The sequence below is a fragment of the Myripristis murdjan genome, chromosome 20, assembly GCF_902150065.1.
Source record: "Myripristis murdjan chromosome 20, fMyrMur1.1, whole genome shotgun sequence".
NCBI classification, from domain to species: Eukaryota; Metazoa; Chordata; class Actinopteri; order Holocentriformes; family Holocentridae; genus Myripristis; species Myripristis murdjan.
In genome coordinates, this window is record NC_043999.1 from 8,760,649 (window position 1) to 8,782,069 (window position 21,421).

Genomic DNA, 21,421 nt, shown 5'->3' on the forward strand with positions numbered 1-21,421 from the left:
GAAGGAACCCAGTTGTTAGGGGGGATGAAGGCGGCGAAAATGCACTTTGTAGTCTACGCTCCATACTGTGATTGTGGAGGCCATGAAGGCATCTGGTTTCACCGCGGTGTTCATGAGTCCACACTTGTACACGGCATTGTCATCTGTGAATATGATAATAGGATAATAGGACAAGGGAACAGTGTCAACACCATAGGGTGCTCCTAGTGCTGGCATCGTTTCTTTTTTCTTTGCTGATCTACAACCAAGAGGAGTGATCTTCTAACACTGTCACAGCTCCACCACCATGTTTAACAGCCGGCAACAGACACTGCTGAGTGAAGGCACTTTTTTTGCTTTGTTTAAATATAATATAACCAAATAAACAACAGCTATAGCTCAAGAAAGTGACGTAATGTGGTTGCAGTACACATTGCTGCCGAATAAACTACAAATTCTTGCATCCATAACTCAACACATCCGTGCATATAAGCAAGAGCAAACACCAAATGGTAACCTAAAGGAAATAAGCTCAGGATCATAAACTGTAATACTGTTGAGGTAAATATTGCTGCTGAATATACTATAAATTCGGCCATCCATAACGAATTACATGCCTATACACCCATGCATACAAACGGTATCAACATTAACTTTGACATTAATTAACTTTATGATTAACATGAAACAGGACTGGTGGTAATTCTAATGGTTAGACATAGATCTCAGCTCTTACCTAAACATACGTAAAGACATATTATGTTATGGACAGCGACTACACAGACATATAATCTAATTGAAATTACATCTTAACCCTCATTTGTCATGTTAGCAAGCCAATCATACAACAGTAGCTCAAAGTCTTGCCTGGCTGGAAGGTCAAGGTGTTGCCAAAAAAGGGGAAAGATGCTGTTATTTACACACAAGGTGCAAGATGTGTTTTCTTGATTCTGTGTCATTCTGTGATGATTCAAATCGGTGGTAATTTTGCGGCTACTGTGTATAGCAGGTACCCTGATGTCCATCTACAGCGTGCTGTGGCTCTGATCACTCGCCAGTTGCTGTTTGTTTGTCGTCCATGTTTGGTGCAGCATTTGTTATGACAACTGATCTTGTTGTCACGTATGTTATTTTACAGTTTTTGTGACTGGTGCATGCAATTAATGCATAAACTACTTAGCCTCTTTCAAACTCTTGGTTGCCTTCAAACTCTTTTATAACTAATGTTTGGTAACTTCAAGGATTTTTTGCAATATTTCCATTATTTTGTCCATTTTCTTTGATAGTTATGGCTAAAAAAAAAAAAGGAGCCTGTGTCACTTTATCCCGGGTCTCGTCTTGTGATTTAAACAAAAAATGAGGATTGAAATACTAGACAGGAGAATCAGACCGCATGGATGAAAAAAGACGGGGCTTGTGAAGGTATATGATTGATGATGCTTTATATATCCTGATGATTTTGTATGATTGTGTGTAAGATTTCAGCAGGACTTGGAATATTATTAGGTTTCAAGTTCCTTAATGCAGCATGTTGTTGAACAGGTCCAGTGGAGATACAGATGAGGCCTTGCGCACAAGAGTTTACACAGAATGAGATTTTGAGCTGATAACATAATTAGTGTGTTCGAATACACCACGCAAATTTGAATAATTCCATCATGCAACCCATTATGTAACTAATGAGCACTTACCAGCAGTGTGGAGAACTAAATGGCTTCATGGTTTCTCCAGGTGGATTTTACCCAGAATGCTGCTTTGGCTGAACCAGCAGGTGGCGCTTGTCGCAGCTGGCAGCTCACCCGAGACTCTGGTCTCTCACTGAATTGAAGTTTTATAAAATGTTTGACACAGTGAAAGAGTCCGAGTTTGTGATGCCTCCAGTCCAGCAGAGGCATGAAATCTTATTTTGTGTTACAGTGTCACCTCTGAAGTCCTCTTAACGTTATAACATAACTATTTTATGTAATTGTGAGGTGTGTTTACCTTATATGAAGTATACAGTATTGAGTTTGTTGCTTGACCTTGATATAAGATGTATTGTTTGAATATACATCTATGTAAAACATCTACTGTGACATTACTTAAGTCTGGAAACTAGAATGTCCCAACTACAACTAACTTTTAATATTATCTTTTGTCATTTTTTGCCTTTATTTGAAAGCTACAGCAGCAACATGGCAAGGATTGAGACAGAGATAGAGGGGGATGAGATGCAAAGGCTTCTCTGCGATAGGCTTTAGGCTTTAACGGAAGATAATGAACATTTCAGACCATTTATTTGATGTGACTGGGGTCCCGGCATCACAAATAACATCTAACCATTTTTGCACCGATATAGAGACTCTTGTTTACTGTAGAACATCTTATCAGGAATCGGTTGTTTCTGTAATGAATGCCCGAGATAGGGAGGGTCCAGTACCTGTGGAGCTCAGCTTGAGAAATAATGTATTACATGAAAACATTTCTGAGGTAACCGGTGGAAGAGTTTGAACTCAGCTTAACTGCATGCATTTTGTATAGTGAAAAGCTGCCTGATAACCCAGTAGGAAGTAATTACATTTAAAGATGCTATGTGCAGCATTTCATCATCAATAAATCATTACCACATTAATTTTTGCGGTGGTAGAATAATTGCTGTAAACAAACAAGACCATCGCTGAGACGGCTGGCAGCTTCAACACTGCGTTTTACATTGTGTGCCTGTTACAATCACTTTGCAACACAAAACAGGAAGCTTTTGACTTTGAAACGTCATTCCGGTTCTGCTCTTTCAACTACAGAGTTTAAGTTTTGTGAAAGCCTATCATGTCAGAAGACATGTTCACTGCTCTCAAGGCCTGCCATTGGATCTTCTCTCTCTTAATGCTCAGTAAAATAAATTTACACAGAGCGATGCCAGGAGGGGAGGAGACAGTGCAAGAAGCAGCATCTTATTTCTGACAGGAAACAATAAAAAAAAAAAAAAAAAAAAAAAAAAAATAGACCTGATGTTGAGAATCACAAAATGCCACATGTAGCACTGTTGAAGATATCCCAAACACAGGAGCAGGCATATTAATAAGCCTTATGTTGGACACTCTTACCCAAAGAATAAAGATGATACAGCAATGGATAATTCTTTTGCATGGGTTGTCCCTTTATCCCTCTTAGCACAGACTGCACCTTGTACCCATACAGCAGCACTGTGGGATTTATGGGGGAAACATGAGAAAAACAAACTAAGGTTATGATCTCACTTAAGCTCAAAGCGTCCAAATTCTTATACCTCATATGTGACATAGAAGTGTCATTTTGCAATCACTGTAAACACCAAAAAGCTGCACTTTTTCCAACTCTGACCTGGACTATATGGATATGTCATACAAAATTGAATTCACTGTAATGCAACCTCTCTGTGACTTGCATTTGAATGCTCAAATCCCAACCTGCCTTTGTTTCCTTGAAAAAAAATAAGCCATTGTCATTCACCTGAGACAGAGCCGCCAGCAAATAGAGCAGATAAAGCAAGAGCAGCTGCCTCGGCCATTTTGCAGTTTCTAGCTCCTTGTCATCATCTGCTGATGAAGCTGTTGCCGCCTCGCACGAGAGTTTAGCAGCATTCCTCAGCACACCGTTTCCTCCTCTCCATATTAGCTAGAAGACTAGCTGGCGTAGACAGCAGCAGCAGCGAAGGCACATAAATAGAGGCGACGTCTATTGTTATTGCTACTCTGCGCACACACGTGTCTTTTGGACATCGCTGTCAGTTCAAATTTGCATCTGATACGGGATACAGTGCATTCGAGAGATGGGAGCACTCGTCAGAAGATAAAAAAAAAACAAAACAGACAGGAGTAGTAATTTGGGATTGCTCATGAAGGCCTGGCCTGCGGTGTGAACATAGCCATAGTGACAAAAGCCCAAATAAATAAATAAATAAATAAATAAAATGGGGGGTGGGGCACGTGCTCGGAGCTACACGCGAGCACTGCGTCACGCTGGGTCTAATGGTTTTTCATGTGGAGGGGCGCACGCTACACTAAGCAGCTGAAAAGATAAAGCCCCCGCAGTGACTCATCACAAGCAACGGAAAGACAGAAAAAAAGAGAAAATAGCAAAGAGATGGACCCAAAAAGAGCAGAGGAAGAATGATGGAGGCTGTCCTTTCAGTCTCTTCATGAATATTCTAATTGACAGCGTTATCTCTGTGATGATTATTAAGTGTGGCCCATCGGGCTCCACTCCTGGCTAATGTAGTGGAAAGAGAGGGGCTGTGGGAGCTTTCAGAGGGGCTTATTGTGTGGCTGTGCACTCACACACTGAAACACGGTGTGGATGTAGTGATGTGCATGTGTGTCTGTGTGTGTGTGTGTGTGTGTGTGTGTCTGCAACAACACTGAATTTGATTGGATTACTGTGGGTTGAGTGTGGGTTGATGTGCGATTTTGCATGTTGGCGCGGTGGTTTGGTTAAAGTGTGTGTGTGTATGTTCCTCCTTACATGTAAAACTGTGGGGTTATGAGAATGAGCCTTGATGTGTGACTGTGCGGTGCTGTGTTTTGGTGACAACATGGATGTGTGACTGTGTGTGTGTGTGTGTGTGTGTGTGTGTGTGTGTGTCAGCCCAATGTATATCCCCTCCTGCGCATTAACCTAATCCCTTTTGATGTTTGCCGCAGAACTGTTGAGAATTTTTTTTTTCTTTCTCCGTGTTCTTCATCCTGGCACTCCTCTCCACCTCTAGCTTTAACCCATCCTCACTGTAAGAGCATGAGTGTGTTACTGTACTGCACCGTCTGTGGAAATGTAAGCCATCCAAAAACAACCGGTGCACCAGACGGACATAAAGATGGAAAAAAAAAAAAAAAACTGCTGCTGTTTAGCAATATATTTATCTTGCATAGTGAGAACTAGCCTGCGCAGAGCATTTCACAATCAGTGTGTTCATGCTTCATATTTCAAACAAATTTGCTTCAGAATATTAACACTTTTTTACATCTAGACTTTTGGTAGGCATATTTTCCTGGATTACCTAAATTTCCTAGATGCTTCTGGCATCTACAACATAAAGTCTGCAGAGAATGCGGTGATTTTAATTGTCCAGAAATCCACTGAGCAATTTTACATTGATTAAGCATTTACAAAAAAAAAAAAAAAAAAAAAGTCTAAATGGCTATTGATGACTCGGCTAAAACCAGGCTGCATGGGGTTTAAATGTCAGAGTTTAGCAGATTTCATCCTCTGAGTCATATGACAAGAAGCATGAGGCATTGCATATGAACTTTGCTGGCGCATATGCTCTTTATGCATTACGTAATTATGTAATAAGTTGCTTCTTGATTGGTCTAAAACTGGATAGTACATGGCCAAAGAGAGCCAGGGCTGTATGAGAGGTAAAGCATAGACACAGTGTTTAAATGTCTTGTACTCGGGGGGGAATAAAGTGACTCAGTTTCACACAAAAATACGGACTGAAAAAATGCAGGCTGTGTTCTCTGGAGCACAGTAGTATGTCATGGCTCCATAGATCACCTTTTGTTTGGTGATAGCCAGTTTTGTTTCTCGGGGCTCTGCTTTTGTCGTGGTCCCTGCTCCTGTTGCACTGCATGCCTGGGGATACATCACAGCCGAGTGTAACATTGATTCGTCTGGACTGGACTGAAGTCACGATTGTGGGTCAGCATGTTCCTTGTCAAGCTTTTTACACACACACACAAACACACACACACACACATGCATGCACACAAGCATACACATCCTCTCACATGCATACATTCCCTGTCTTTCTGTCTGTCTCCCTGCATTCCCATGCACTGCAAGAAAAAAAAAAACATGATCTTAGATTCATAATCAGAGTTAAAATCTTGCTTTTCTTAGAACAAATGAAAGTTTCCATGGCTAATCAACTTGTTGCTTGAATTTTCTTCAATCAAATTTCATTTTCTTGATGCTAGTGGAATGGTCTGCCTTACTCTGCCTTGTCTCAGCATGTTCACACTTACTCCTAGAAAAATCAACCAAGTGTAAGAGCACTGCAAACAGCGGGGATTATCTGATCCCATTGGTAGATTTTTTTAGCCTGTAAGACTTCATGAATATGAGACCAAATGACAGGTTAAGATGGAGGTTTTTTGCAGTGTGTCTGCTAAATTTAGCTGGAATAATGTCTCGCTGAAGGCTCGATTCCTCCTAATTTGTCCCCTTGACATGTCAAGCGAGGCAGCTTCATAAATCAGTGGGACACAAAATATCTGATCCAAGGGAAGGTGAACTGTTGCCTCCTCCTTCCAAAGGTTGTTTACAGTTGAATTGTATTCAAATACTGTTCTTGAAATGCCCGGCAAAATCTCCTGGGGTTAGTACTGTATTTGTGATTCAAAGCAATCTATCAAGTGGCGGATAAAGCCATTGGAGCTTGGTGTTTGTGTGTGCGTGTGTGTGTTTGCATATTTGTGCGTTTATTTCCTCATTGTCACTATGACAGCTATGACAGGACGGCTCCACGATCCATTCAGCCCCAAATAAGTTTAGCGGCGCTGCAGTGTTTACTATTCGCTGTCTCCTTTTGACAGATCATCACTTTTACTCGCTACTCTGCTGTTTTTTTGTTTTTTTTTTTCGAGAAATGTCAAGGAAGTTATTAAGATAGTGTAGATTACCCCCCCTCGAGAACATGTCCTGAAAGTTTTGCTAAAACAAAGTGTGTATTCTCCTCCTCCAGGTGTATCGGCCCAGCTGACAAACACCCGTCTGAGGAGGAACACCTCCGTGGGAACTCCCTTCTGGATGGCTCCAGAGGTACGGCATGTCATTCGCCTATAAAAGCTCCTACAGCCTCTCTCTTTCCACTACATTAGCCTGGAGCAGATCCCAGTGGACCAGAGTTAATAATCATCGGAGAGATAACACTGTCAAATAGAATATTCATGAAAAAAACTAAACGGACAGCCTCCATTCATTTCTTATCTGCAATCATGGCCCACTGCACTGGCACTACACACCCACTCAGCAGAAATGGAATATATTCAGAGCTGATCATTTTGTACCAACACTTCCCCGCAGCAAATGACGGCAATCATAGTGTTTAGGTCTAAAAATAGGAATGTTTGTTCAATAGTATTTCTAAAGGTGTATTGCTGCTGTTAGGGGAAAATTATATAGCTGTCAACTTTGCAGGAACTCAGAAAAGTAGTCTTGTTTTTTGCTTGACGTAAACCCAAGGCTCGTAGAACTCTAAGTTAAAACCTGAAAGTCTCCAAAGTTGGAGGTACTGTCACTTGGGGCACTGTTGGGGCTTCATTTTATCATAATAACCAGCCACCTATACATTATCCCACTAATACCAAAGACATGAATCATTTGACACAACATTGATTTAAAATTGCTTTATCACAAGCTACAGCTTTGGCTAAATAATCGCTCAGCAGGACAGCAACCATAGAAACTAAAACTACATCAGGGACTGTACACGGGCTACACTGTAACAGAGATGTAACCATAGAAACAAACAGCTCCAGTAGGATTGTCATTGTTGTACTTTTTTCCCCCTTTTTCTTTCTCCTTCTTTCCATTTTTCATTCATTTTAGCTGTATCATAATTAACAGAGATCACGCTTGCTTATGATCTTTTTTTTTTTTTTTTACCTCTAACCACAAGCATCTTTTGATTTTAAGAAATTGTCCAGCTATATGTTGGTCTTAAAGTCATTTATTAAGCACATTTCCCATGATAATTTCCTTGTGCAGTGGCAAAACAGTAACACACACCAAGGACTGAAACTGCAAGAGGAAGCCATTTTGGGAGGGACACATTCTTGCACAACGGAGGGAAACTGTTAAATATGAAACAGCAGATTATGTGAAACAGCAGTCTGTTATTCACAAATAACAAAACTCAGAATGAGTTCATCTGCTGCTTACAACCCAGGCACTGAGTATTCAACAAAACTGTGTGATAATTCTGGTTGAAGTGGAAGCCCCCCATCTGTGTTTCAGCGAATTAGGCCCACAAGACCTCACACTTAGTTCAAGTGTCCCAGGTTTTTTGCACACCTACTCCTATCCTCAGCACTGATCAACATTAGATTCAATCAAATTTTAATGATCCCTGTGGGGAAGCTGGGGAAGCTTATACTCATCTACACGACTCCTACGGTTTCCTAACACCGCACCTACAAAAGCTGTGAAATGCATTACCTGCCAGTCCTCCCCTCCTTCACCCCGTTTACAATAACCTTGCAAATCAACTGGTCCTATCAAAGAAGGTGCTTTTACATGAGGTTTGCATGCTGTGCAAATTGATGTAATGTTTTGGCATCGACACTACACGACGTGTTCGGTCAGGACTCGAGGATTTTAATCTCATTTGAGTAAGATGTGCTCTCATCACGAAAGTCTGAGGAAAGAACTTGGCCAAGGTGCACTTTCTAGACTGAGAAGCCCTGGGTCGGAAGAGCTGTTGATGTCGGCTAAGAGAGGATTGTTGTTCGTTTTGAGCTTTGTTTCATAAAGACAAACATCGAGTAATCTAGGTTTTGGGGGAAATGGTGTTATTTTTAACGAAAGAATGATACTTTGATTTGTTGGGTAAGTTCAGTGATGTTTGGACGCTATTATCATCGTTGTTCATATAGTATATATGCATATAGTATTAGTGCATTGTTTGATGATCACATTAAACCTGTGTCATGTTCTCAGTTTTTAAGGAACTCATGTTTTGATTGTTGAAAAGTAGCTCAGAATAACATTTTTTTTCAGAGTGATCATTGAGGGAAAAGCTATATCAGACTGATTTTTATGCATTCCTAGCCTGTGGAGGATAGACATGTAGGGCACGATAATGTGTTGTGTGTGTTGTTGTTTTGTTTTGTTTTGTTTTTTTCTGTTTTGTTATGATGTGCATGTACAAAAAGTGCCCTACATGACGACTGGGAATTGTAAATGAGTGTGTTTTATATTTTACCAGATAAATGATATTGATTGATATTTGCTGTGTGTGTGTGTGTGTGTGTGTCTGTGTGTGCATGCACATTTGTCTCACACTTAGAGGAGATTCATATTGTTGATTGGATACTATGTTGCCCTAAGGATGTCGATGATAGACTTTGTGTGGGGGTATGAGTGTGTGTATGTCCTGTGTTGGTGCCGATAAAATTGTCTGGCAGTGTGTGTGTGTGTGTGTGTGTGTGTGTGTGTGTGGGTGGGTGCTGTATTGCCCACAGCAGATAGTGATGAGACCCTAGCTTCAGCTGGTATAATCCATAATCTCCCGCTTGATATTGGACAACTCTGCAAATGACATATTACTCTATTACACATGTTTGTTTAGTGTACGGTGTGTGTATGTGTCTATGCTTGTGTGTGAGTGTGTGTTTGAAGGTGTGTGTGTGGCGGGCCGGAGGGGGTCATGTGCATACACAGAGATCCGAAAACACCTAACAATATAGGAATATCAGATAACTAATAAGGTCATCTTTCACAGCTTCAGACCTCTTTGCCATGCTGTCAGATAAGTAGTGAACTGTGTGTTCTGCGATATTGGATCAGTCTTATTAAGAAAAGCCTCTAGTTCTTTGAGGGACACAGGAAATGAAAATCTCCTCTGCAGACCGTGCCGCAGGACGTCCCATAAAAGTTCAGTAATGTCCAGATCTTGCATTTGGGGAGGCCACTGAAGGTATTTGACTTCACCCTGGTGTTCATAAAAGCACTCTTGGATTGGTCTAGCAGGGCACATGAGGGCATTAACATTTTGTAATATGAGAACCTCATACTGTAAAATGACTTTTTTTCCCTGGCCATTATACAACCACACAAAGAAATCAGAGCCAAATGATTCACACAGGACAGCTGCTTTTGCCAGTTCCAGATCCACCAGCATGTTGAGCAGTGGCAGACACTGTGGGCTGGTGGCGTCCTTTGGCTCTCTCCAAACCTGAAGCCATCTGGATGTGGGAGGAAGAGTGAAAGATGCTTTTCAAAACATATTGCGGTTTTCCATTGCTCAGGGGTTCAGGTTTTGTGCTTCTTAGACCAAGTTGTGCACTTTTGTGCGTTGGTGGTTTCACAATGGCAGCTCCATTGTGAAAGCTGCATCAATGCCAGGTTTGTGAAGCTCACAGCCTGCAGTTTTGGAGTCATAAAGGTGTTGATTCATTCCTGTGGTAAATTGTAAGGCCATGGTTTTGTTGTGTTGCATAACTATCCACTTAAGTCTCCATATAGCACCATTCGTGGGTTCTGCCTTAAGACGTTTTTCCTTTTGATGATGCACTTTGCTGACTTGAGTTGTGGTCAGGATTTTTGAGAGTGTTGCCCTTTTCTCATTAAATGATTTTTCAAGTTTGCTTTTTTGTATGATTTACAATATACAATGCAATTTGCTAATGACTATTAGGCCTCGTTGGAACTCAGTTAGTTGCCTCATGTTACTTTGAAAACTCAAAAAAGTGGTGATTGTCATAGCGGACACATACAGCTCACTGGCATACAATTTAAAATGTCTTTGCAAATGTGATATAGTTACTTTGAGGTACCTTTTCATACACTATTCCATTGTTTTGTCCTCCCCTGTATGCTGCAGGTAATTGCGTGTGAGCAGCAGCTTGACTCGACCTATGATGCCCGTTGTGACGTGTGGTCCCTCGGCATCACCGCCATAGAGCTGGGAGATGGAGATCCACCGCTCTCCGATCTCCACCCGATGAGAGCACTTTTCAAAATACCTAGGTAAGCCTCCAGACTGTTAGTTGTGTCCTGATGGCCATTGGAAGACAATGCAGCTTGATGCAATAATGGTTCCACCTACCACCTAGCTGGCTCTTATTTCTTCACCCAGCATCTCTCGATAATACATGATCATTCTCATGATGCAGCAGTAATTACCACATCTGTTGTCAGGGAGCTGTGACTTTGACCTTTACACTCCTTAAAATTGGTTACCTGAATGTGGGAGATCTAGCAAATAAGGTCTGTTTTCCTACTGTTCTCATTTTAAGTTGCTCTGAGTAAACAGTTCACTTGCTATACAATACAAAAAGTGAAAGGAAAACACAGTCTAGATGACATCTTACCTTGATAACTGGCATTTACATGAACATGAGGAATGTAAAGGGTTGGTTAATGGCAGTGCTTTTGTGAAATGAAACTCAGCAAAAGCTCAGGCAAAGCTATTCTTTTCTGTGCCTTCATGAAGGGAGGTGATCAAATAGCTACAAATTCTATGAAATTATGAAGCACCAAATCCACCATTTGTCATGAGGATAATTTATTTATTTTCCAAGTTATAATTACACCTTAAAAATGTTAAATGTGTTCATTAGTTGATGTTTGATTTTCTTCAGGTGGAACAATGGCCTCCATCTGAGGTTTTGCAACATGCTTTTAAAAAATACATTTACTGTACTAGTGTTTGTTCAGATGGTGCTTGGCGGAAGTAAACAAAAAGAAGATGCTTTTAAGACAGAACTCACATCCCAAAGACAGAGTCGGAACAAGTTAAGATTTAATTCAGTGTGTCATTTATATATATAAAATGCGGACCAACCAAACAATGGGCCTGCTTCCATTACATTCCTTCTCTGTGGGTGGAGGGGAATGTGAAGTCAAGGCTACTGTACGGCTCTTGTAGTGCAATCAAAAAAAAAAAAAAAAAAAAAAAAAAAAAAAGCTTTCTACAGTTTCCCGATGTAATGATTTGCTTTTCTATCCAAGCTGACAAAGTACAGTCTTTTGATTCCAAATGGCTTTCTTTTGCTCGCAGGGGCTTAGCCATAACGCCACTCCCCTGCTGGCTGTGATCTTGTTCATTTTCTCGGGGAGACTGAAAGCACAGGCAGCCCTTTTTCTCATGTGTGTGTACTGGTGGCTGAAGGTGAAAAGTAATTGTTTACTCTCTCCCGGTTCAGGTTTGAAAGCTGCGTAAGCACTTACATTATCATTGCTGTCGTCTCGGCACCACAGCACTCTGTCCATCACTAGCCTGCAACATTATGTTCCCCCTTCGTATGCACAAAGACACATGGAAACATACACACGCACATGCAAACACATACAAACACTTACATGCATCTGTTTTACACATAAATCACCTTTTCTCAAAAATAACTTGCACATATGAATACCTGCACACACACATACACACACACACACACACACACACACACACACACAGTGGCCATTGCTCTGTCATAGCTGTCCTGTGCTTTTCGCTCAGGGGTTCATGCACCACAGGAGCCATCACACAGCTTTCCCAGAATCTATGTGACTGCTGTTACCAGAGCTTCGGGCTTCCTGTTCACACTCTTCACTTGCCTTCTCTCACTACTCCAGATTCATTCAGCGGGCGCCCATGGAAAAGCCATGCCAAGGGCATCAATTAAACTACACTCCATCTTGTTTAATTTAGCTGGGCCTAAAATAGAAACAGATGATGGTAGAGGACGGCACTCATTTTTATCATGGCATGTGAGTCACTCATCAGAATCAAGTTACTGCAGTTGGTTCTCTTACTTGGTCAAAATGTATTTTTTTTAATCCATCATTGTGTCATGGCCACTGCAAATACCTGACTCTGATTGGCTGGAGGCTGTCCGTTAAAACCATTTATCGACCATTGGTCTCACTGGGTGTCCAGCAAGGACTACAGGAAGGATGTAGGTTTCTCTTTCAGATATCGTCGTTATTCCACAGCAGTGTGACACCACAACAGTGTCCAGAGGCTGTTTTGGATTTGTCGCAAGAAAAACGAGGATGAGGATGTAAAAATGGAAGTGAAGGTTCTGCCCTAGACCTGTGCAAAACCATAACTCTCTGATAGTGCTTTAAAGAAAGACTGGGAGGGCACACTACTTTGTTAACTAATGTTAAGAAAGAGGCTGAGGAAGGATACAACTCCTCAGGTTTATGTCAAGAATAATAAATCTACAGAATCAATGTAACACTTTTAAATACCTGTCTCGAGTACGTTAATTATTCTGATGTCAAATGTACATGAAAACATAAACAATGGTTGTTGTATTTTGGGCTATGATGGGGTAAAAGAGTTGTCTGAACTGAACTCTTGACGCATTTTTAAGTTTTATTCTTTTGAGAACTGAGTGGCATTCATCATTCTTTACCACATCATAACAAAGTGGGGTGCCCTCCCCTTTGACGCTGCATAGTCTGCTTTTAAGCACTCATGCTGAAAGCTAAAGAAAGCAACGTCAAAGTAAACATACACATGCTGTCTTTACACAAAGAGACAGAGACAGAGAGAGTGGAGCTGAGATGACGAGGCACAGCGGCGAGCACAGAGTAAAACTCCCGCTCAAATATCAGAAATACACTCTGGAGCAGGTTAAAGGCTAAAGAGCTTTCCTAAATATTTAACTATGCAGGTGTGTAAAGAGTTACATGAACAAGAGGGGTATGAATAGGAAATTAAAATTAAAATCTACCCTCACGTTTGCACACAGGGCATTAAACATTCTGTGTGCCGTGATTTAGAAAGCTAATGTGTGACTGCTCCCCTCCCCAAGTCGTCTCCACAAGACCCTGTTTGTCTCCCAGATAAGAAAACACTTTAATAGTCCGGGCATTAGCAGACTCCATTTAAATATGTGATGCATCCACTGTCTATATGGGTTGTGCGGTGTGATAAACAAGAGATGTATGCCCTCTCATTAGACCAATTAATCGCTGTCAGAGCCGATGCAAAAAAAGGCCCATTGCATTAGTAGGCAGTATTGACTCTACAGCCACTTGCCAGGCACCTTCTTGTAAAAAGGTACTTAAAGCAGGACCGGGAAATACAGCAAATTAGCACTATTGTTCCTCAGCTGTGGGGTCTTGTTACCCTTTACCCTTTACAGGCATTTGTCTGGCTCAGTTGTCTTTTTAAAGAAGAAATTGTATGCCAGCCTGCAGCAAATGTATTCCCTGGCTGTCAAAGAGTTAGAATATGGAGTAAATTGTTGAATAGAAGCCAGATGTGTCAAAGTGCTTCAGATGGGCTGTGATGTCTGACAGGCTGTTTGCTGCTCAGTTTTACTTTTTGCTTTTTTTGCCAATAAATCGGCTATATCAGTGCCACACAGTTGCGAAGACAGAGGGTTGTTTGTTATTGCTTCATAATATGAGTTTGAAGCCGTGGCACAAAATGTCTCGGGATGTCTTCGATGAAGAATCGCTCCAGTGTTGAGATTTCACTCTAAGCGCCGGCCTTTGTTCTTCCCACCCCTGTCTGCGCAAATCCCATCTCATCTTATCTTTCCATTTATCTTTTCCATTTCTACCTTAACAGAAACCCTCCCCCGACTCTCCACCAGCCGGAGCTGTGGTCGGACCAATTTAACGACTTCATCTGCAAGTGAGTGTGGAGGACGCCGCGCGGGCGCCTGTGCATATGTATACGCATGCATGCATATTTGTCTTGTCGGTGGTGTGCATGGGTATGTGCACGCGTCTTTGAGTGCTGTTGCTTCGCACAATGCAAACAATGCCTCAGTGATTGGACTGACAGTACATAATCACATGCACTTTGAATACAAATCTGAAACATTCATGGCTGTAACCTTTTGCCTGTCTAACCTACAGATGTCTGATTAAAGACTTTGAGCTGAGACCCAACGTACTTGACCTGCTCCACCATGCGTTCATCAAACAGATTGTCGGCAGAGAGAAAATTCTTCAGAAACAATTAATGGAACTCATTGATCTCAACCAGCAAATGGGAGTTATTGAAAAGACAAGGTACCATCATAACTGCATTTAATAACCAATGGTAGAAAGTAGTGCCACATGGGTGCCAGTGTAAAATAATATCAAACTTTTTCCATGTGTAATCTTATGGGTGAAGTTATTGTAATGCAGTCGGGGTTCCCACAAGTCACAGAATTTATGGAAAGTTGCAGAGTTTTGAAAAGTCAATTCCAGACGGAGGACGCCAGGGAATTTAAGAAAATTCTTGGGAAAATCATAGAATAGCATGAACTTCTGTCAGCCTCTATTAAAAAAAAAAATCAAGTAAGTAGTTATTCACCATTCAGTATTCAGTTATTCACATTTTCCATTGTGTTTATGTCATGTTCACTTCCACTGCAGGACAAAACAAAACAACAATCCATAATACAACGTGTGAATTCAATGCGTGTTTAAATTTTGTTAAAAAACAAAAATGTTTCGACTACAGACATTTATAGATAGAGCCCCAACGATACTGGACTTTTAAGGCTGATGCCGATACTGATATTAGGGAGTATAAAAATTCTTCTATCAATATACTTGGTGATATGCACAGAAACACCCATTTTTTGCAATGATTCCTCAGATGTGGTTATCAAACACTAATGACAAAGATATGTGATAGAGAGAAGATATTTTACAGTTTAACAGTAAAGTTTATTGTCCAAACTGACATCAGTGCACTGCTGTCAAATAATTTTAACTGGGGATTTGATAATTATAAATAACCATAAATAGTGAAAAACACAACACACAAATACTTAAATTATCTTCATCATACATCTTTTTCTGTGCACATCGGACATTAGTATCCACACATTTATGCAGATACTAATATATTCTGTGACAGGCGAATAATGGACGATAAAATCGGCTGACTGATATATCGGTCAAGCTCTGGTCATAGGAGAGTCATGCAGGGAATTTTACATTTAAAACAGAGTTGGTGCAGTGGTACAGGTGGGAGCTGTTATAGGAGGAGTGGGAAATCGCTTTATCACATAAACACCAGAAGTAGCTGTCCTCCTGTGCCTTTATTATTTATATAGCAGCATGAGCGGTGAATACTCACACACCATAAAGTGCCTGATCGTCTCCATTTCAGATCCCTGGGAGTAACTCAGAGGTTGCACAACTGCATGTCAGTGGGTTTAATGTGGTAGGCAGCAGCTTAACTCTGCGTCTGAATGCAGACAGTAATCCAAATTAGTCCCCTTGCTGGGTGTTTTACAGCGCTGTCACCTTCACATAAACAACAGCTCAGTCCTCTGCCAACTTTACATGAGGTGGAGGATGTACAGTTTGATGTATGAGTCAAAATGTTGGCCCAGATACCACATCTCCTCTTTGAAAATGTTTCCTTCAGGCACCACCTTAACAGTTCATTTTTTGTTTTGTTTTGGGTTTTTTTTTGCAATGTTAATGTTATTTCTGTCATTTAGCCATCAAGGAAAGACAGACAGAGGCTCAGACGGTAATGAAAGGTAACAGATGCCCACACCCTTGTACCACAGTAGGAGTAGATGATCATTGGCTTTTTTGTTTTTTTTTTGTTTTTTTTTTAAGTCCAGTCAGAGCTGCTGTTGTAGTTGTGATCACACATGTACATGGACTGATTTTAGATTTTCATGCTACCACCCCTGCCATCGTTTAACACTGCCTTTTGTTGTTAACCCTGTTAACCTTGCCTTTTTTGTGATGTCCTAACCTTTGCTGTAGTGTAACCAAGGTCATAAACAGCCTCATGAACCAAACACTGCACCTGATATAATTCAGACTTCACTTCAGTTTGTTTGCATTGAGTTTGGGAAACTACTGATAAGTCTTTGACGACGCTTTAGAAGTTGTTTTGCACAGCTAGCCACGGCCAAATCTATTTCAAACTAGTCATTTTAGGTTCTTACATGACATTACATGAGGAAGCTTTGTAAGATGTTATGAGGGAACCCAACCTAGATTGCAGTTCTTCATCTTACACACCAAAAACATGAATGAATGACATCAAATTAATGGGGAAAGGGATGACTTACATACTACGTCTGATATTGATGCATGTACTTTATCTCCAGAGGCAAAGCTGTAGTTGGAGTTGCGGCTAATTGTCCAAGCAAGCATGTTTTAAACCATCCGCAACAAAATGCAACAACAATAAAATATTCCAATGCTTATCATTGCACAGTACATTCTGCTTCCATAGTGTATCAGTCCGCCTATCAGTTCTGCCACTAAAAGGTGGTCCAAGAGAGAAAATTTGCTTACTATAATAACATGCATCAATATCACTAATAGCAAGTCATACCAACATCTGCCATTAAATCCGAACTATCCCTTTAATTTTGTCTATAGCACTAAATTGGCTTAGTAGGCTGCTAGTGCCACGTTGCTTCATTTTGATAATTCCAGTGTCTTTATTCATTTGGTATATTAGATGAGATACTACTGGGAGATGTAGCCACCTAATTTTTCCAACAGGGCGGAGAATCCAGATATAAACATCGATCATGAGATTTCTGTTTCCAATGACGCTGTCCAGCAAAAGGCACAAAGGGAATATGCTCATGCCTTTTGTGGTGCCCAAAGAAACAAAGCACATTTCAGGAATGAGGTTCAGGCAGATTAAGGTCAATTGTGATCTGATTGAACTTTGTTTTAGTCAGTTTCAAACTCTCTGCACCTGGAGAAACCGTTTAGCATTGGTCTGGGAAAGGGGAAAGAAAAGGGAGAGAAAAAATAATAGTGAGCCCAATTGTTCAGCATTTACTCTGTGGTACATGAACATCATTATCTGGATTCATTTGATTAAATTTAGACAGTTTTTGGTTTATTTAAAGAATGAGTTTTAGGAAATACTTTTAGCAGCACCACTCAATGTCCTGTCATTCGAGCGCCTGTATGGCTGCTTCATTTATTTATTGATGTATTTATGGCCATTCCTTGCTCAGTAAGCAACACATGGTTATTCATCCTGTGAATCCCAGGCATGAGCGCATCCACACCAAGAAAGGCAGCCATATGAAGACACAGATCGCCGCAGACGAGGTGGACGACCTCGCCACCATAGAAGTGCTTGATGAGGTGAGAGATTCAAAATCAGGCCAGCATGTCTGTGAGGCCCAGCCCGAAAAAATACATAGTTAAACATGCATTATTGTTGATTTATGTTATGTAAGGCATGTTGTTCCTATTGCTATCTAGAGCATTCAGCATTATTTATTTCCCAAGCCCCCCCTATGTTGGTCGGCTGAAAGAATGGAGTGACAAAAGCACTGTGGCATCTTTTGTACGAATTGCATTTAGAGCAATTCATCAAATCTGAGCGGCCCATTGACGTATTGAATGATACAACCAGTTTCACTTGCCAGCGGATATTTCCAACCATCCTTCAAGATGAGGAGCTTTGCAGTATGAGGGAGGCAGTGCTGCCCTGCTGTTGTTGATGTACCTGTCTGGGCAGTCAGGTGACAGGGAAATTAATCACCATATGACATGAAGATAATACATTGATGTTAGAGTCCTCGCAGGCCTTGACTTGAGGCAAGACATACGCTAAAGTACGTTTGGGTTGCGATAATGATTATATTCCATCTCTTAATATAGTTCTGATGGTGATCAAGTTACTCGTGTGTGGCTTGCATGCCTGAAATCATATCAGATAGCCATTTTGTCTCTGGAAAGTGAATCTCGATTGTTAACTTTTTTCCCAGAATACAGTCACAGAGCAGCTTCAGAGCCGCTATGGGAGGAATCAAATCTACACGTACGTGGGAGACATCCTCATCGCCGTTAATCCTTTCCACAAGATGGAGATCTACACTCCAGAGGTCTGTGGAAAGGCTTGAGTTTGTGTTTCCTTGTGTGTTCACGCATGTGTGCCTGTACATTTTGTCAATCATGTAGCCCACCGTATCTCATTAGTGGCTCCGCAGTTGTTCGCAGTCTGCTGCATTCCATTTAGCCTCACCTCTATACACACAGACACACACACACACACACACACACAAGCCACACACAAACACACTGCCCCTCTTTCTGTGCCTTCATACTTCACTGGCTGTATTTTCCTATCAATCATCATGTTTTTCTGTGCCTCAAGTTTGTAGTAATTTTTCTTTTTTTTCTGTTCTGCACAAAAATGTAATATATGGTATGGTCACACAGAGCTTTTGGGAATGGGAAGTGTTTTGTTTGTGCAGGAAAGCTCTCTGTGGGTGTGATGCACGTGAATTTTGTCGTGTTTTTATAACTGAGCTTCACAACTTGTTTTGATCAGCAAATTCACCCCCTTAAAGCGAGGGGTTTATTTTCATGGAAACTGCTGCATAATCACTACAAGTGTTCGGTGCACTGATGTATATGATTTTAAAGCCTTTGTCATCCTCAAGCCTCCTCTCGTTGCAGTACACGAAGATGTACATCGGAGCGAAGCGCACGGCAAACCCACCGCACATCTTTGCCGTGGCCGACGTTGCTTACCAGTCCATGGTGTCGTACAATGCAGATCAGGTAATGTGAACACCTGGGGCCCTATCTTGTGCCACCCGCTATCCGCTGCCACTACCCGCTACCCGCAAATTGCGGATTTAGGAGCTTCCACTATCCCTAAACGGTATCTTGCGCCACCCGCTACCCGCTATCCTTATGCCGACTGCATCATTTGCGCCTGGAGGTGCGTCGTGGGCGTGTTTCATGCGCTATCCCTAAACTTGCTATCTTGCGCACACACTTTAGGGATAGCGGGTGGTCCTGACCACCCGCTATCCGCTTTCCCTAAAGTGTGGGCTAGGAGAGCGCGCCCAGGCGGCTTCAATGCGCACCCCGACGGTGCCTCGCCACACACACGGTCGGACTGATACCGGGACGCCGCCGGAATGGACTGAGTATATTACTCATATAGACTGTTTAGAGGAAAGACTGTTTTAATTGGACACTTACGCCAGCACGTTTTATTGTTTTAACATAAGCCAGCAGCTGTGCTATATTTTTATTATTATTTTAATATTTTATTTGCCCAATCTACCTTGTCAATAAATTAGTTTACACATAGTTCCCCCTCTGCCTCTTGTGTGTGGTGTGTGACCCAGGGATTTTACTCAATCAGTACAACCTTGTGACACGTCCACTTGGACACATGTGGCTCCATCTCCCGAATTAACTCGCCTATAATATAATATATAATATGTATATAAAGCCACCTTGCTTTAGCCTCAGTAGAACCCCTGAGAAAATCTACCTCCCTCTCTCCATCGCGGGTTTAGGATTTAGGATTTAGGATAGTGCATCCTGCCCTTAAAGGCAATGGCACCTGGCACACTGATTGGTTTAACTGGCGTAACGCCCAAAACACGCCTATACATAATATAGCGGGTAGCGGAGGTGTTTTGCGGATAGCGGGAGGTGCACAAGATAGCAATTTTACGGGGGAACGCCTCTTCCTAAATCCTAAATCCGCAAATAGCGGGTTTAGGGAGTCTGGCGCAAGATAGGGCCCCAGGTTTCATCAAGTATTCATCTACTTATTACTACATAGTGAGAGAAAAAAAGTTGAACTTTTTTGATCATTTTGGAGTGGTGTTAAATCATTTTTTTCAAGACCAGTAAGGCTTGTCATTATCACTGTTAGTTGTTATTGGGGATAGAGGCTTTAGTTGATTCACAATCAACTATTTGTTCATCTCCATTGCATTGATGCATTGATTATAAGGTCTGATCTCAATTCGTGAAAAGCAACACTGTATTGCTCTAACAGAAAAAGAAAGTACAAATAGCAACTTTTTTGTCAGTAATATATTTTTTAAATGCCTTTTTCAGAATAAATCATGTTTAAGTAATTTCGTTGTCCCCTATTTCTTTGCATTTCAGAAGAAAAAAAAAGATGATCTTACGTTATTGCATGTTTCTTTAATAGACATACAGTTTTGGCTAAATGTGCTGAATCAAATCGTTGACAAAATCACTGTCTGCAAACTTGAATCGTACTGAATTATTGCAACAGAATAAGAAATTGTTCCCTAAGTAGTAGCAGAAGCACTAGTGGTAGTCACAGTAGTAGTAGTAGAGGCAGGATTAGGAGGACGAGGATTAGGAGGATTAATATTAGTAGGCCCATCAGTACTATTACTAATAATACTGTTATTGTGTACTTGCGATGAGTCAGTAGCTGTCTCTGTGACTCTGTATACAGTGCATAGTGATCAGCGGGGAAAGTGGAGCAGGGAAAACGGAGAGCGCTCATCTGTTGGTGCAGCAGCTGACAGTTCTCGGAAAGGTGAGTCATAAGCTTCCCAACACGCAAAATGGCATTGAAGCACCTGTCCTGTTTAAAATCCAGAAGGGGATATGCATGACATCTATGCGGAAATCAGAAAGTGTCTCACATGGTGAATAATCTCTAAAAGAGGAGTTTCAGAATCACACGGGGAGTTTAACCACAGTGGCCTTGTGGCGAGAAAGATCCTGAAGTGGAAAAGGAGCTCTGCTACGTGAGACGTCTCCTCTTTCAAAACACCGAGGTCCTTCCGGCCCGCTATGAATAGGGGTATCAGCTCACTGCCTTCAATGTGGAGTCAAAGCAATTTCAGCATCCTCTGATCAGCTGGGTTGAGGCCCCCAGCTGGATCCAGTCAAGATTTGACAACCTAATTGGAAAGAAATTTGAAGCGCTTCAATTCACTTTTTGGAATTCCAGTGAATGGGGGGGCCGAAATAAGAACTGGCAGTGTCACATTTGATATTCGCTGAT

At 41.4% G+C, this 21,421-nt stretch overlaps 1 protein-coding gene across 3 annotated transcripts in view; it reads left to right on the forward strand.

Moving 5' to 3' along the window:
• Positions 1-21,421, forward strand: part of myo3a (myosin IIIA) — a 66,866-nt gene that overhangs the window by 17,548 nt on the left and 27,897 nt on the right. For 2 of the 3 annotated variants that reach the window (XM_030078974.1, XM_030078972.1), the window contains exons 6-14: positions 6,680-6,756; positions 10,541-10,686; positions 14,243-14,308; positions 14,536-14,691; positions 16,125-16,166; positions 17,661-17,757; positions 18,387-18,503; positions 19,081-19,185; positions 20,864-20,947. In XM_030078974.1, coding sequence (XP_029934834.1) covers positions 6,680-6,756; positions 10,541-10,686; positions 14,243-14,308; positions 14,536-14,691; positions 16,125-16,166; positions 17,661-17,757; positions 18,387-18,503; positions 19,081-19,185; positions 20,864-20,947 — 890 coding nt within the window. Of the gene's footprint in view, positions 1-6,679; positions 6,757-10,540; positions 10,687-14,242; positions 14,309-14,535; positions 14,692-16,124; positions 16,167-17,660; positions 17,758-18,386; positions 18,504-19,076; positions 19,186-20,863; positions 20,948-21,421 lie in introns of all 3 variants that reach the window. The other variant, XM_030078973.1, reaches the window with a different exon arrangement.